A 16,780-nucleotide genomic window follows, 5' to 3' on the forward strand; every position below is an offset into this window, starting at 1 on the left:
ATAGTATTCAGTGCACCATTAAGAAAGGTGTGTTATTCTTTGATGGGAATAAACATTATCTTAAAAATATTTCATAAAGCTTAGGCAGTCTTATGATACTATGTATCATGAATATGTAATTATAATGCTTAGAGCTCAGCAACCAGGGCAGATTTTGATACACACACACACACACACACACACACACGACATATGTATACAGACATAATATTGGATGGTATTGAATGGGTATTTGAAATATTCCATAGAATCTTAAAATTTAAAATAGAGGTTCTTAATTTGAGATTTATGATCCCTTTAAGGGGCTATAGATTGATTTCAGGGGATTTACAAACATGAATGGGGAGGTGGGCAATAATTACATTTGTTTTCCACTGACCACTCACTAAAATCTAGCATTTCCTTGAATTATAAATATAGGCAACAAATATTATTATGAAACTCTGGCTTCATCAGACAAAGGAGTCTAGGGCACAAAAATGATTAAGATCCTCTGATTTAAAGGGACTACAGAGATTGTCTAGTTCAGCGGTCTAGTCAAACTTTCCTGCAACTCTGGGGCTCATATCAGATGAAAATACTTAATAAAATTATAAGAGAACAATTTAGTTTAGTTGCTTTCTCTTTCATTCTTCTCTGGATAAGATTTCTTGTCTTTCCCATTTCACTGTATATCCCTTCTCTGGTTTTCACCTTGTCTTTTCCTTCCATTGCTTTGCTTTTCTACAATTTCAAATGCTTTTTACATCCTTGAAAACTAATACAATTGAAAATACAAAACAATATAGATAATGTTAATTTATGGCTTCCTAAGCCAATATATAGTCTCAGGAATCCATCTCTGTTTGAGTTTAACACCACTGCGCTAGTCAATCACTGAATAGGATTTCCCCCCATAACTCCTAAGAAGGGTCGTCTGGCTTACTTCAACCCCCTAATAACAGGAAATTGATTGACTCCTGAGACAGTTCATCCTTTTGAACAACTTTAATTTTAGGAACTTCTTCCTTTTATTGACCTAAACATACCTCTTTGTAGCTCCCACCCTTTCCTCTTGACTCTGCCTTCTATAGGACTAAGCTAAGCAAGTCAGATCCCTTTTCCAAGAGACATTCCTTCAGTTCTTCAATTGATGGTCATCCTGGACTCACAAGTATCCTGTCCTTTAAGCTAAATTCCTCCAGAAAGTCTTCCTGTCAGTGATTTCAGATCTCTTCACCACTTGATGAGTTTCTAGACAGATTCCAGATGCCTAGAACTAAATCCAGTACTTCAGTAGTGCCCTATCCAGGGCAGGTAGCATAAGGACCTTCATCCCATTCATTCTGAACTCTTAAGTTCAGTTTATGCAGCTGGCATTCTCCTGGGGGAAGAGAGGAGGGGCACAGAGAAATGCAAGGAGAGGGGTTGGCTACTATTTCTCATATTTTTTATGTAGCATTTTCAGCCCACTACGCCTTCTAAGTATTTTTCACAAGAAATCTTGTCCAGCCACATGCCCCCTGCATTTGTGCATTTGGTTATCTTTAAATCAAACATAGAATTTTACCTATAACCCTATTCAATGTCATCCAATTAAATTTAGCCTATCATTTTAGCTTGGTAAGATCTTTGGGGATCCCCAGTGTGCTAACTATCTCCACCCATAAATATTAGCAGATTTCATTAGCACACCATATGATAAAACATTGAACAGCATGGGGTCAAGAACAGACTCCTGTTTTATTCAATGAAAGATCCCACTGTGGGTTAACAGTTTATCCATTAATCATGACTCTTTGACTATGGTCATTCAACCAGTTCTAAGTACAACTAACTTGGTTAAACTTCAGGTCAACATATCCCCCTCTTGTACACAAGGATATCATGAAAGATTCTGTTAGATACTTTGAAATTCTGTTACAGTGTCTGCAGTGTTTTTCTTACCAGAAAAGGAAAGTCTGGCTTGAATTATTCTTTTTGAAATTGTGCTGGCTTTTCATAATCACCACTTCTCTCATTTTTAACATTAACTTTTTTCAAATTTTGAGTTCCAAATTTTCTCCCTCCCTCTTGGCCCCTCTCCCACTCATTGAGAAGGCAAATAATAGAATATCAGTTATACCTAATGTCATGGAAAATACATTTCCATATTTTAAATTATTTTGTTCACTACTTTCTCTTTATTATGTGTTATAAGCCATTCCTTTAGTATTGTAACCTCAAATTTTGTGCTCTAGAATCATGACTGAGATGAAGCCCCAGGTCAGATTTTTGGTGCTAAGAAGAAGGTATGGTTAAAGACAAGAGTAAGCTGGAGCTAACTTATGCCAGCTTGAGAAAGAGCTAATTTTCAGATTTTTGAGATGAAAATTTACATCTCAAAAAGCAAAAAGCCTGGAGCAGCTAAGAGTCAGGAGGACCTGAGTTTCAATTTGACCTCAGACACTTGACAGCTTTGTGACCCTAAGCAAGTCACTTAACCCTCATTGCTTACTCTCACCACCCCACTACCCCCAAAAAAAGAAAGCAGTAAGCCTATAAATCAGCCCTTTCTCTCTTATTTTGTTGCTTCTTTAGACGTAAGAAAGTGATAATGTAATAAAGTGATAAATGATAGACGTAAGAAAAGCTAATAATGCAGGACATTCTCCACTATTACCCTCTTTGCCCAGTTGTTAAATCTTTACTAGCACACACTCTAAGTGATAGGCTTCAAGATCCAAAAAGTTCTTAATGGGTTAATGGGATGAAATGATTGACCAAATCTAATAAGATGAAATATGTTAAGAATAAATGTAAAATTTTACATTTAGATTTAAAACATTATAGGGATTTAGTCCATACCTCTCGTGTTATACATGAGGAAATGAAGCCGGGGGATATAGTGACTTAACAGTTAAATAAGAGACAGGGTTTGAACTTAGAGCCTCTGACTCCAAATCCAGTGCCATTCTGTCATCACACTATCTTGCTAATCAATTGCAATAAAGGGAATAAAAATAGAATGAATGGATGTTACTAGGCAAAAATTTGTATGAAAAGGATCTGAAGGGTTGCAAGTTCAGTATAAGTCATTGTACTCTTGGTAAGGGAACCAACAAAGCTAATACATTTTTAGGTTTCGTGGTTGTATAATTTTTTGTTCAAACCCATTGTTCATCAATGTGGGACCTACCAATATGGAGATGCTCTCTATCAACATAGAACAGAAACTCCTCCCTTTTGTCTGTCATCCAACAAGTATTTATTAACAAAAATATTTATTGGCTTACTCTGTCAGGTATTGTGGTAAACACTATGGCTAAAAAGGCAAAAAATAATGATCTTTGCTCTCAGTGAACTTGTATTCTAATGGAAAAGAAAACATGCAAAAAATTATAGATGGAATATACATATCAATGTGAGTGTGTATACTTGTGTGTGTGTGTGTATGTGTGTGTGTAGTAAATGAGTGTGATCTCAGATGAAGGCCCTACTATGGAGGAGACCAGCAGAGGCCTTCTGCAAAAAGTAAGATTTGAGCTGAGTCTTGAAGGAACCAAGAGACATGAGGTTTGGCTATGTGGAAAACACATAGAGATAGTAGATGGGAAAAGCAAGAACTTTGGTGTTGCTGGATCACAGGATATCCAGAGGAAAATATAACTTAAGAAGATTAGAAAGGAGGCAGCTAGGTGGCACAGTAGATAGAGCACCAGCCCTGAAGTCAGGAGGACCTGAGTTCAAATCTGGCCTCAGATACTTAATACTTCCTGGCTGTGTGACCCTGGGCAAGTCACTTAACCCCAATTGCATTAGCAAAAAAAAAAAAAGAAGAAGATTAGAAAGGTAGGGAATATGCTAGGTTGTGAAGGACTTTAAAAGAAACAGAATATTTATATTTCATTCTCCATCCAATAATGAATCACTGAAATAGGGTCCATAGATATGGTCAGACCATATCTTCTTTAGGAAGACCACTTTGACAGCTTATTGTATTAATGATTTATCTAGAGTCCCTGAGAATTCAAATGGATTTGCCCATGATTTACATTCAGCATGTTTTAGAAATTGGGCTGCCTCTCTTCAGTGTGCTATATTGATACTGCACTACTTTGATAGAACTGTGATATCCTAAATATGGGAAGTGATGCTCACATTATACCCCGCTTTAATCAGGCCACGTCTGGTCAGTAGGTTTTCACTTGTAGGTACCACATTTTAGAAGAGACAAGTGGGCTCAGCTAGAGGTTGATCAGGATGTTGAGAGTCCTCAAAGCTCCCTGGTTATAAGATCGTTAGAAAAAACTGTATATCGTGGGCCTAGAGAAGGGATGGGTAGGGACAGTGGAAGCAGGTGATTACTGTCTTCAAATATAAGGAGGTCTGTCATAGAAGAAGGATTAGATTTGTTCAGTTGGGCCCCAGAGGACAGAACTAAGATCAATGAGAGAAAGTAGAAGGGAGACATTTCATCTCAATTCAAGGAAGAATTTGTGTATGTCCTGGGCTGTGGAGTGTGTATATGTTAACAATGTGGCTTTACATGAAGTGGGCATCCTTGGGAAGTAATAGTTTCCTTGTTGTTAGAATTGTGAAAGCACAGGTAAGATGTTCATTTATCTGAGATGTAGGAGGTATCCTTGCTTTAGATATAAAACGGACAAAAAATGAAAGTGGAGCCTTGTGATTCAATTTAAAAGACTTGATTTTGTTGAAAAATCCCTTTCTCTGCTTCATCCTATAGTCTGAGTGAAGGTCATTCAAGTGGAAGATTGAGGGGAACTATAAAACCATATGGAAAGGATCCAGGCTGTAGAAAACAACCATTGGTCCTGGTTCTCCATGACCACATCTGGAAGCAGGTGCAGGAAACTGATTACAGCTGTTTCCTATACTCCTCTCTGAACCACAGCTCACATGTGAATTCCAGACGAGGGAGTAGGGACCAAAGCAAATAACTAACCAAATGAGTTGGGATCATTTTCAGAACTATAAATTTTAATTTTCCCCCTGTGCTGCTTGATGAAGATTCCAGTGGAAACAGAACCTTCCTTCGGGCTTTCCTGAAAGCCAGAGCCTTTGTTTTCCTTTTGGATATTTCACAGCCGGGTTGAGTTTCGTACATTCTGCTGAAAGGTTTTCTTGCTCCTTTCAAAACACCTCCCATTCCATTCCCCCACTATTTCCTCTCTCCTTGGGTTTTTGGTTCACTCCCCTGTTTCATGTGTCACCAGGTGAAGATGGGCATTCTGTTGCTTCTTTGAGAATTGCCTTTCAGATTCAGATAAATTGCTGTAGTTCTTATTTTTATTTATTTCAAGCCAAACCTCCATCTAAGGTGGTTAGGGTTGAATCATCTTAGTCATATCTGACTTTCTGTGATTGCATTTAGAGTTCTCTTATTAAAAATACTGGAGGGAAAAAAAAATACTGGAGGAGTGTGCCTTTTCCTTTTTAAGCTCATTTTACAGATAAGGAAACTGAGACAAACAGAGTGAACTGACTTGCTCAGTGTGATCACACAACTATAGTGTATAGTGTCTGAGGCTAGATTTGAATTCAGGCATTCCTGACTCCAAGCTCTCTATCCATTATACTTTCAGGGGGAAGCCACCCAGACTGTAAAAAGTAGCTTGTTTTGTGGCATGAAACAAAACAAAATGTCCTTGTCTCAAAAGATGGATTGTTTGGACAGGCTCTTCAGTTTTTGCCTTCTCTGAATGTTTCTGAAGTAATCCACATTGACGAAGTGCCTTTTTCAGTTTTTCAAAGTATTTGCTCATAAGAATCCTGTGGAGTCGATTGCACAAACATTGTTATTCTCATCTTACAGGTGAAGAAACTGAGGCTAAAAGGCAGAGTGATTCACCCTGGCACAAATAGCTAGAAACAGCTCCAACTAGTATTTGAACCTGAGTCTCAGTGGAAAAGAGATTTGATTTTTTTTTTCCCCTGCTTAATTCCCAGAGGAGAGAATCAGGAATGGATACTAGAAACTAGTTGTAGCTCAACATCAGGAAGAGCTTCCCCACAGAGCTGCCCCAGAGTGGAAAACCTACCTCTTATGATAGCAGGTTCTATGTAACTGCAGTGTCTACAGGCCTACAACAGATTCCCTCTTCTAGGGGATTTCTTAAAAGAATTAACTAGGTGACCTGGATCCCTATGAGTCTGTGATTCCCAAGTCCAGCACTCTTTCCATTATACTAACGTTTTACCTTCAGGGTTCATTCCTTTAGCTGACTGAATAACCTGAATTGAATTTCTCTGTGTCTAAATGTTTTTAATTATCCTATTTTCTTTTCACTACATCTCAGATCAGATTGATGAAAATCTCAAGCTAGCTTTGCAACAAGATCTGACTTCTATGGCCCCTGGACTTGTCATTCAGGTAAGACAGGGCCCTGGCATGGGTTTCTGATAATGATTGAGCTCCTTGCCACAGTTAGTACAGTGACCATGAGACCCTCACCACCGCATCCATTTTTTTTTCCTTCTCCAGGCTGTTCGGGTCACAAAACCCAACATTCCTGAGGCAATCCGGAGAAACTACGAATTGATGTGAGTTTCCTTAGGCTTGAGCCTCTTCCTGCCCCTGTCCCTATTCTATACAACCTGAAACCCACGCCCAAGATAAGCATTCAGTTCTACCTAGAGTCATTGTTCCTCATCTCTTAAAAAAGAAAAAATCAAAGAGTCTCTTTCCCCATGATAGAAAAGTAGGCACATTGGGACTGTCACCTGGGCTGTTGGACTTCGATTGAAAGCCACAGGAGCAGTCTTTGGAAAGCACTCATGCTCTAGAAAGGGTCCTGTGGGCCTTATTTGTGTTTAATGGCTTGTACCATAGGTAGGAGGGAAATAGTATCGAGGGGGCAGGTAAGTTTATTTTTCTAAAAGTAAATTACGTTTTATTTCCCACAAATGAGTTATTGTAAGTGAAAAGAGAACCACTTTAATATCTGAAACAGGTCAGCTCTTACCTGGGACATTGAGCAGAAGCCACCAGAGAGAATGTGACACGGGCTCACTCCATTCAGTGAGTTTGTTGTCTCTGAGGGATGGCAGATCCCCGTCTATAGCTTTTGCCACAACTGCCTTTCATAACAGCTGGGTAATTTTTCCTCTTTAGGGAAAGTGAGAAGACAAAACTCCTTATAGCAGCACAGAAACAGAAGGTGGTGGAAAAGGAAGCAGAAACAGAGCGGAAGAAGGCTCTCATCGGTCCGAATATGGTTCTTGGGCAGAAAAATTGGTGGGGGACTGAGGGAGAGGGAAAGGGGACAGAAAAGGGCATAATGGAAGCAGGAGGTAAAAAAGTGTGATCAGATACCTCTCAGGGGAGACCTTAGGGCCTACTCACACCTTCCCTTCCAGTATGAGTCGACCAAGAACTAAGTTACTGTAGGCTGAGTGGAGTTGGCCATAAGTATATAGACTAGCCTTGGGAGTACCGGCTTGGGGGAGGTATGGCTTGGCACCTGTATCACTCTGCCATCCCAAAGTTAATGTGCTCTTAAGGCCAAGCAATAGAAACATGGGGATGTCACTAAGAGTCAGAACACTGACCAGCTGGAGATTATCTAGAAGAGAGAGGGGGGAGCAAGATGGGGAAGTGACTGGAGACCCTCCTTCTACCATCACCCTCCACACACACACACAGTGGAAGGAACTGAACTGTTCAGTCTGCAGAAGAGAAAGCTTTAGAGGTAGAGGGAGGGGAGAAGAGGAATAGATATGAAGGGATCCAGCCCCTTTGGTAGGTGAGAAAAACCAGGATTTGAAACCACATCTCTTGTTCTCCCCTACCCACTGCTCCCTTCATGTGAAAGAAGGGTCTGAATTGTCTGACTTGGCCTCAAGGGGCAGCAGGAAGTGGGCAGGCTTAGTAATGATGGTAACAATAATAATAATGCTAGCACCTACAGAACATTTCAATTGGCAAAGTGCTTTCAGATATTACATTTCATCCTCATGATAACGTTGCAGAGTAGGTGCTTTTTCTTATCCGTATATTTTAAGCATGAGAAAAAAAGACAAGAATATGCCTTTGCTCAGGGTCACACAGCTAGTACTCAGGTCCTCCTGAGTCCAAGCCCAGCACTCTATCCATGGCACCATCCTGCAACCAGCCTGCTAATGGAGCTTATCCATCAGTGGTAGGGTCTCCTGTCAGGTTATTGGGTGGGGAGGGCGAAGAGAGGGTGAGCACATAGTAAGCTTCTATACCCCTGGAGGATGGATGGATTAGCCTAGATGATGGGTTGTAACTCCCTTCCATACATTTCTGAAAATGTATGCTTTTGAAGTATTTGTTTCAAAGCATGTTTCTTCTACACTGAGCCAAAAAAAGCCTCCCCTAGACTTTGAATATGTGCCTCCAGTCTCCATTTTCTGCCATACCTTATAAGCTGATAAATTCTGAAGATCAATAAAGAAAATATTTGTTTCATACCAAATCTCTTGTTGAGGAAGGCATGACATCAAAGCTCTTTGTTATAGGCAAGGAAAAGTTGGGATCAGTTTCTTGGTTTCCCTCTGAGTTGACTAGATCTCATTGGCTCCTCTGCCATGTGGCAAGAAGCCCTTAGTTACTGCCATCCTAGCCAGTGGGACTGACTAAGATAGAGATAACTCCCAGAGCTTTACATCTCCAGCCCATACTCTAACTCCAGCTTGAGGCTTAGAACCATCTCTGGCCCAGGGATTTTTGTTCAATTTTGCTCAGTACTTTGCATATTGTGAGTACCTATTTAAAAGTGAAAGAACTAAAGTACCAGCCAGATCTACTCATATTGAGTTCTGAGATTAGAACCCACTTAGTTATTTTGTTGAGTTCTTTCATTTAAATTTTATTGATACCTTTTGGTTTCCTAACACAGCTATTTCCGGGTTAGAGACTTTTTTTTTTAAATAAAGGGGGAAAAAACAGTTAGAACCAATGTATCTCGGACTAAATTCCGAGTACTTAATCTCCCACCCACTGAAACTTTTCTTAACTTTATTAATTCAGAAGCAGAAAAAGTGGCTCAAGTTGCAGAAATCACATATGGGCAGAAAGTTATGGAGAAGGAAACAGAGAAGAAAATTTCAGAAATTGAAGGTAAGTATATACAAGTGGCAAATGTGACTTGACCTCACATTTCGGGGGGCCACAGGGGGAAGAGAAGGGACAGGATGAGTACAAGGCAGAGAAGGCTTGAGTCATTCATTCTCACTTCCTGGGTATCCTCTGTACAAGCGAGTCCATCTGTATTTCCCCCTAGTGTCACCTCTCCTCCTTTGGGCATACTCAGAAGTGTTGGGGAAATCATTGTGGCTAAGTGGATCAGTTTCCTGTTTCTGTGTAAGTAACTGTGCTTGAAATTACTTTAAAAGCCAGTAGCTTTGGGTCCTTGGACAGGAGTTCTCTCCAAGGACCCAAAACTAATAAAGGACTATTCTCAAGTGTGAGTATCCTGAGACATTTTTTTTTCCTTTTTCTCATTCAGCCAGCCCTTACTCGATGACAGTCACCAAGAATGACTAGGTTACCAGTGTTTTGGCTGTTTTTTAATTTTAATCATTATTCGCCATCATCTCCCTGCCTCTAAAGTCCCCACCTTGTTCCCACCGCTACCCCCGCCCCTAGACCCCATGTAGTGCCTTGTGTCAGGCAAATTCCAGGACAAAACAGGACTTTGAGTCCCAGGCTTCAAGCTACAAGGCGCTGTGTCCAATTACACTCATTATGGGGCCTGTCAGGCTTTGCAGGGGCCCATTGAGGAGCCAATTAGGATTTTACAGATCAGTGGCTCCTCATTAAGGAGTTCCCAGCAGAACGACAATAAGTTTTTATTTCTTATAAATACATGTCACCAGGTGCCAAGGCCAGCTGAGTGGGCTACATGGCAGCCAGAAGCCTAGCCATTCTGCAGTTTCCCCCCACACTGCTGCTCTCCATCTTCATGGTATGCTGGGGGTATGCATTGAGAACCCACCCATCCACAAAATGACCTTTCTTCCCAGGCTTTTGGCTACAGATATTACCCATAGTTCTGGCCTGGTTCCCAGGGTAGGGAAGTAAAACTCACTAGAGTTTTAGAAGCTGCTTGATGCTCCCAGTTAAATTAGTGAGATGCACTACTTGCAAATGGGAAACTGAACCTTTCTTACTTCAGACAGAAATAGTCTGAACAAGGGCTTCTTTTCCTCATTTAAACATTGTGGCTTCTACTAAAAGTGGATGTTTAATAATGGGTTAGATCCAAAGCTCTGGGAGGGCCTGCCATAATAGAAAGGCCTCATGTTTGGGCCTACTGGTCGTATGTGTGTCCTCCGCTCTGAATCTCAACCCAGCTAGATTTGGGAAGACTTATCACCTGAAGGATGGCCAAAAAAGGATGAGTTTTTCAGCTGCAGTGACATGAAAACCCTCCTAAGGTGCGGAGAGGTGCAATCCACCTCAGTACTGGTGAATGCCATTTCAGAAAAGTCATGAACTCTTGCAAGTATTGAGTATTGAAGAAGGATTGTTTATATGAATGCTTTCATATTCATGAGAGGCCTTTCTAAAAGTTACATGGGAATGAACAGTGAAATAAAACTAAAAAAAACAGGGAGACAAGAAGATGCTGAATTACCACATGCTCCCTTTATCATTGTCATTATTGTCTTAGGCAATACAGCGTTAGGGTCATGGATCTTTCTCTGGGTTTGTCCTAATCCTGCCCTGGGCTTTTGATATAAAGGGAGAATTGGGGAAGCTAGAACTGACTGTTGCTACCCTGATTTCTCAACTAGAGGGTTGTAAGGGAATTAATCATCTGGAAGCTAAGCTGGACTCCCCAAGACCACATTTGCCTTTTGCCTTCTGGCTCCTTGGGCCTAGTTTGGGGTGGATGTATTTAGATGGATCTTTGTCATATCATTGTAAATATAGATGGAGCTCAGGATGGAGCTCAAGGGACTTCTCAAGATAAGTGGCAAAAAGATAATGCCCTGGACTGGTAGAGGGGATTTCCTACTCGGGAACTCAGCAACCCAAAAAAATCACAAGTCAAGTCTCCATCGATGTACAGACTTTTGACAGTATTTACATCTCTTGAGCTTCACACCAGATTGGTAAAATAGGTAAAGAAAGTTTCATTTATCCTAATTTCACAGGTGAAGAGTATTGAGGTGCCAAGGGATAAAGGGACTTGCAAGAGATCAAAAACGAGTTAGTGACAGAATTGGGCCTAGAACTCAGGTTTTGTGATTTGTATCCCCAAAGTTTCTGTGAGACCACACCTCCTTGCCTTTAATGCATAGTATTCTTTCCTGGCAGATGCTGCATTCCTAGCTCGAGAGAAGGCAAAAGCTGATGCCGAATGCTATACAGCACTGAAAATAGCTGAAGCAAATAAGGTAACAGGCTTGTTGCAGAGAGATAGGGAAAATTTGGGTTGTTCCTTGCTTATGAGTCACCTGAAAACCCCTCCTAGCTAGAGTTAGTGCAACCTCTCCTCCACACTGCCTTGATAGAAATTGATTTTGATGAATACAGGGCCTTTCAGAATTCTTATCTCCCTAGCACTGGAAATTTGAGGTTCCCTTCTTTCTCAAATTCCTGGTGTTAAAAGTCTGTAGAGATGAGAGATAATGACAAAAGGGCTACTGTGGCTTGTGAGTCTGTCCTCCAGTTATAAATCAGAGAGTATCACATTAAGGTTTCAGAGCTTATGGATTCAGTCAGATCCTATGGATTGGGGGAAAAAAGTTCAGGAGATGGTCTTCAATTCTGACTTATGGTAAGGGATTACCTTTAACAACAGGAGAAGTAAATTACCAGTACTTTCCTGCCTCTTTCTGAGTCGACTGAGATATATAGTTGCCTTCCTAAGGTCCACACTGGCACTAGGATTTACAGCCTTAGACATGTTTTCTGTAATGGGAATTGGAATTTCAAATAAGCAAAACCCCTCAAATCTGGCAGTGTGGGCATCAGTGCCTAGAACTTAGCTTCACACAGGAAGGTTTACATCACCCTTGTCCTGTCTGATCCATGTCCTGCCAACCTCCCAAATGTTCCAGAGCTGCCCAAAACAAGGGTGGTGGTTTGGGTATTTTGTATGTTTCTTTTTTAAATGCAGCAAACCGAAACAGTACAGAGGTACAAAGATAAGATCTGGCCTCTCAACATAAAGCACAGATTAACAATTCAAGGCATTAGAATTATAGACTTCCCCAGAAGAAAGGTTACCACTGTGAGCACTCGGTGGCTCTAGAGGCATAAGTCTTGTTTTCCCCCAAGTTTTCTCTGATCAATCCCTCCTCCTCAGGATGCCATCTTCTTTCTGCACAGCTGAAGCTGACCCCAGAATACCTGCAGCTGATGAAGTACAAGGCAATTGCCTCCAACAGCAAGATTTACTTTGGCAAAGACATCCCCAACATGTTCATGGACACCGCAGGCAATCTGGCCAAACAGTTTGAGGGGCAGGCCGAGGATCTGGGCTCTGAAGTTGAGGACAGCTGGAGGGCAGCCACAGAGGAGCAATGAGCACAGCGTTTTATACAACCTTGAAGGACACCAAAAAGAAATCTTTCTATTTATTTTTCAAAGATGAAACAATGTCCTTTCCCCAGAACTACCTTCTTGGACTCTCTACTAATACTGTGATGAAATGGAAGAAAAAGATTTAAACCTTCATGTGCTTTAGGAGCTTGTGATTTGGAGCTTGATACAGGTGCGTTAGAAGTGACAAAATCTGAAAAGCATTGGATTTTTTCTAAACCTTTGACTTTTAGCTCCAGGTCGCCCCTTTGAAGCTTGACTTAATTGGGGATGGTGATGTTAAAGAGTAGGGAAAATTCAGGGTGTTTCTGCTAGGTGATTTGACGCTTCTATTTTATGGAGAAATAGGGTCTAGTTCTCTTACCCCTGCCTACAAGGGAGGGGGTTTTGGGGGAAGCCCAGCAATTGAACAAAACATGTTTCCAAGGCTTGCCAGTGGATTTATGGAAAAACATCTGCAGAAAATCAATTTTTTTTTTACTGGCATTTTTTTTATCACCTATATGTATTGTTTTAGGAGCATACTTTCTTTGAGCCCTTGTTTTAAATATATATATAATAACGGTGCTAGGCTTTGCAAGGTTTTCCTCATGTTTCTTATCCTGCCCCAGGGTATAGAGGCTAGGCTAAATCTGATTGTATATTTCCAAGACCAACACGTGGTCACTATGCGGTTTCTGAAACTTTTTTTTTCCCTTTTAACATTCTGTAGATTTTTCCTAGACATAAAAGCTAGCCACAAAAATAAGCAAGCACCACTCCCTGGTTTTACTGAGCATTAAGACAACAAAAACACTCACCAGGTCTCTAAAGCCACTAAAAGGGAAGGCCCTGCGCTCCCCAGCTTCCCCCTCACCTCACCCCCAGAAAGGGATGTCTTTACCTTGAAAATGTATCCCTCTATTACTCAGGGAAACAATGGAGAAGCCCCATATTATGGGGAGCATAAAATGATCCTAGTACATATTTCAGAGGATTTCTTCCTAGATTAATTTTTAATGTTAATTTCTTGGGCATTTGGCTTACCTGAGACAAGGAAAATCCATTTCCTTAAGCAGTGTGTTTTTTTATCTTGTTTTTATTGCAGAAGCCACTTAAGTCACTGAATAAGCAGGTAGGATGTTTTTAAGCCTCCTAAAGTGACTTTGGAAATAGAAATCAAAGCACCTGCTTGGCATCTCTGGAACGAAACTCTTGTACCAAGAGTTTCAAATGCAGAACACTACTTTAAAATAGAATACTGCTTTGGAAAGTTTTGGAAATATCTTGGGAGATTCTAATACTTTATTTTTAGAGAGTCTTTCTTAATAACTCTCAAAGGGGTAGCCAGTAGGGTAAGTCCAGTTTGCTTTAATTTGGGGGAAGCTGTTTGGATGCCTTCAGCCATTCTCCTGGCACCAGCCCTGAACTTCCTTGGTTACCCTACTTCCCAGGGAATAGCAGCGAAAATTACTCTGGCTTGGGTCTAGGCCTCATCCCTACAACCCTGCCTAAAAACTGACTTAGTGAGTCAAGAATAAGGGTTGAGGGGAGATGGGAATTAACTGGAGCTGTTAATCCTAAAACATCATGCCTTTCCCCCCTCAGAGTTTGGAGGGAAGGGAGGGAAATGTTTGGACATTATGGAGTTAATCAGCTCTTCCTGTCTTAAACCTTGTCCCCATTCTAAATCCGGAGACTAAACTTTGAAAACCACTGCCCAGTCTGCTTCTTTGAGCTGCCTCACTTCATGCATTATCCAAGAAGCAAAATCCATACAAAGCAATGAAGGATGTGTTCTATTTGTGGCTTTTTGAGTATCCTTTCCCTGCCCCACCATAGCATCTCCTTCATTACAGAACTCCAAGCCCTCTTTAAACTATTCAGAGATTCCAGTGGATCTGTCCTCTGAGTGTGGATAATTCCCTTCAAAAGCGCAGATTGCAGCCCATCTCTGCCGACCATCTTCAGACTCTTCCTTTGGAATGCAGTCAGTTGATGCAAATTTCTTGGCAAATTCGTCTTCAGTGATTTGCCTGTTATAAGCTTCATTGTGCCCTGTGGGAGAAAATGTTTGCTCTGTATTCCTGGCTCTTGTTTTTGGGGTCTCAGACCTTTTTGCAATTGATTGACACTTTTCTTTGGGACGCAATCCTCCAAGCTATGGTTAGTACCATGGCCGAGATGGAAGGAGTTTGGGGGATGTCCTAGACCATCATGCTCACATTCTGAACCTGGGAACCTCTAGTTCTAGCCTCCTGTGCCATCTTGTTCCTTGCACCAGCAACACTTTGACATCAGGAAAACTGTTCAAGCTGAAACCTGCTATATAACTCAACCCTTCAGTGTTAATCCCACATTCACTTTAAATAATGCAAATCTGTGAGTTTCTACTTTTACAGATATGATGTGTGTTCCGTATTGGGATGAACATGGGAGAGCTGGCCTGTTGGTCTATTTTGGAGATGTGTTTATCCATCCTTGTTTTTTAGCTCTTACTGGAAAACCTGTTCATTAAACCATGTTTGAATTCTGAACATGGAAAAAAAAAACAATAGTAGCTTGCATTTGAACAGGCAATAAAGTCACAGCTGCTATTTACAGACTTCTTGGATAGCAAAATAAGTAACAATATTTTTAGAAAAAATGTTTTTTGTAGGCTTTTCCAAAGTAAAGTCATTCTTGATGAATGTTTCTTGCTCATTAAGATTTGCAACAGCTAATTCATACATTACCGTTCACTTTCTTTTTTTTTTAAACATTAACGAGACTTGCAAGGAAGCCAAAGTTCTTCATTATTATTAGTTTTTATGTGAGGTGTCTGCTGTTGTAACATAGGAGGGCAATCATATAATAAAGGGTCAGGGGTCAGTGTCCCCAATGATTCTAAATGACATGGCTTTTTTTTTTTTTTAAAGAAGGAAAGGTTTGTAGTTAATATTCCCATCTTATATTTGTCTAGCGCCTTATAGTTTCATGAAATATTTTCATATCTATTATCCTGCTTGAACATCACATCAAACTAGTGAGGTTTAAATGGGATGGACATGGGGGGAAAAAAGAGATAAACTGATAGGGAATCAGAATTCTGAATGGCATCATTTTATATTTGGATTCAGTTGAAAATATTGGCCAAAAGAATTCCTTAGCAACAATGCCATTTCAAATTTGTCAACAGTTTTTTTGGTGGTGTTTTTGTTTTGTTTTTTAAATGAATCTGGCATTTCACCTTAGACTGTCAACACCAAAACTGTTCTTCAGGATTTTCTACCATTGGTAAATTTTAAAACGTGAATGCTTTCTCATCACAATTACTGACTTAGCCCTTTGATTGCCATTTAGTATTAACCATAAGGCTTCATTACATGTGCCCATATTTGGGCTAGTGGCTATTCCATTTTAATATGCCTAACCCACTTCTTGACTTCTTAGGATTCCATTGCTATCACAACTCCTTCCATTTCTCTCTTCTACCTCTCCTATCATTTCCTTGTAAATGAAGTGACAGACAGCCAACTAGTAGTCTGTTCCTTTTCCATCTCTTTTTTATGAGCAAGTGGTTGAATGTTCCAAATGATTCTTTTTTCCAAAGGGCCCAGAAGAATAGGTGACCCTTTATGCTGGAGAAATTAGTATGTGGTGTTATTGATTCTATAGATGATGCAGCTAAAGTTGATTGTATTACATTGCTATCTGGAAGTGAGATTTTTTTGGGGGCGGGGGGAGGACCATATGGGGGTCCTATGTGAATGTAAAAGGTCTTTGGGTTTTGTTGTTCATTCTTTCAATAAAAATGGGTTTTTGGTTTTGGTTGGCTTTTTTGGGGGGATAGGGGACATCTTAAATGGAATATTGGAAGTAACTGATCCTAAGTACTTCAACAGTATGATATACTAACAGTGGGAGTGAATCACCTACTATGTGACCCCCCCCCCCCCATCATTTAACCTCTGAGTTACAGTTTCCTAATCTGTAAAACAGGATTGATAATTTTGCACTACCTATTACACAAGGTGATTGTGAAAAAGTACTTTGTTAAATTTAAAGCACACCATGAATATTAACTCTTGTTATGTGGTTATTTAATGGGTGCATGATTTCACTAATGAAGTTATGATCTTCACTGTGCAAGCTGACTTTTAATCCTGTGGATTTCTGAAAAAGCTTCCTAAAGTATCCAGCCAATACACTAGTCAGCTTCTTCTTAATCTTTTCATAGTTTGTAAATGACAAATATGGGTGATTAAAAAAAAAAACTAAAGATGATTTTTCCCCTTTTTTTAAACTATGAAAATCCTT

General features: G+C 40.3%; 1 protein-coding gene across 2 annotated transcripts in view; it reads left to right on the forward strand.

The window, feature by feature from the left end:
• The window catches only part of ERLIN2 (ER lipid raft associated 2), a 42,340-nt gene extending 26,053 nt beyond the window's left edge, over positions 1-16,287 (forward strand). For both annotated transcript variants that reach the window (XM_051975507.1, XM_051975508.1), the window contains exons 9-14: positions 6,282-6,355; positions 6,467-6,525; positions 7,097-7,188; positions 8,978-9,067; positions 11,273-11,352; positions 12,290-16,287. In XM_051975507.1, the coding sequence (XP_051831467.1) occupies positions 6,282-6,355; positions 6,467-6,525; positions 7,097-7,188; positions 8,978-9,067; positions 11,273-11,352; positions 12,290-12,487 (593 nt within the window). In that variant the 3' untranslated portion in view covers positions 12,488-16,287. The remainder of the gene's footprint in view (positions 1-6,281; positions 6,356-6,466; positions 6,526-7,096; positions 7,189-8,977; positions 9,068-11,272; positions 11,353-12,289) is intronic.
• Positions 16,288-16,780: the final 493 nt, after the last annotated feature.

The sequence above is a fragment of the Antechinus flavipes genome, chromosome 2 (assembly GCF_016432865.1).
Source record: "Antechinus flavipes isolate AdamAnt ecotype Samford, QLD, Australia chromosome 2, AdamAnt_v2, whole genome shotgun sequence".
NCBI classification, from domain to species: domain Eukaryota; kingdom Metazoa; phylum Chordata; class Mammalia; order Dasyuromorphia; family Dasyuridae; genus Antechinus; species Antechinus flavipes.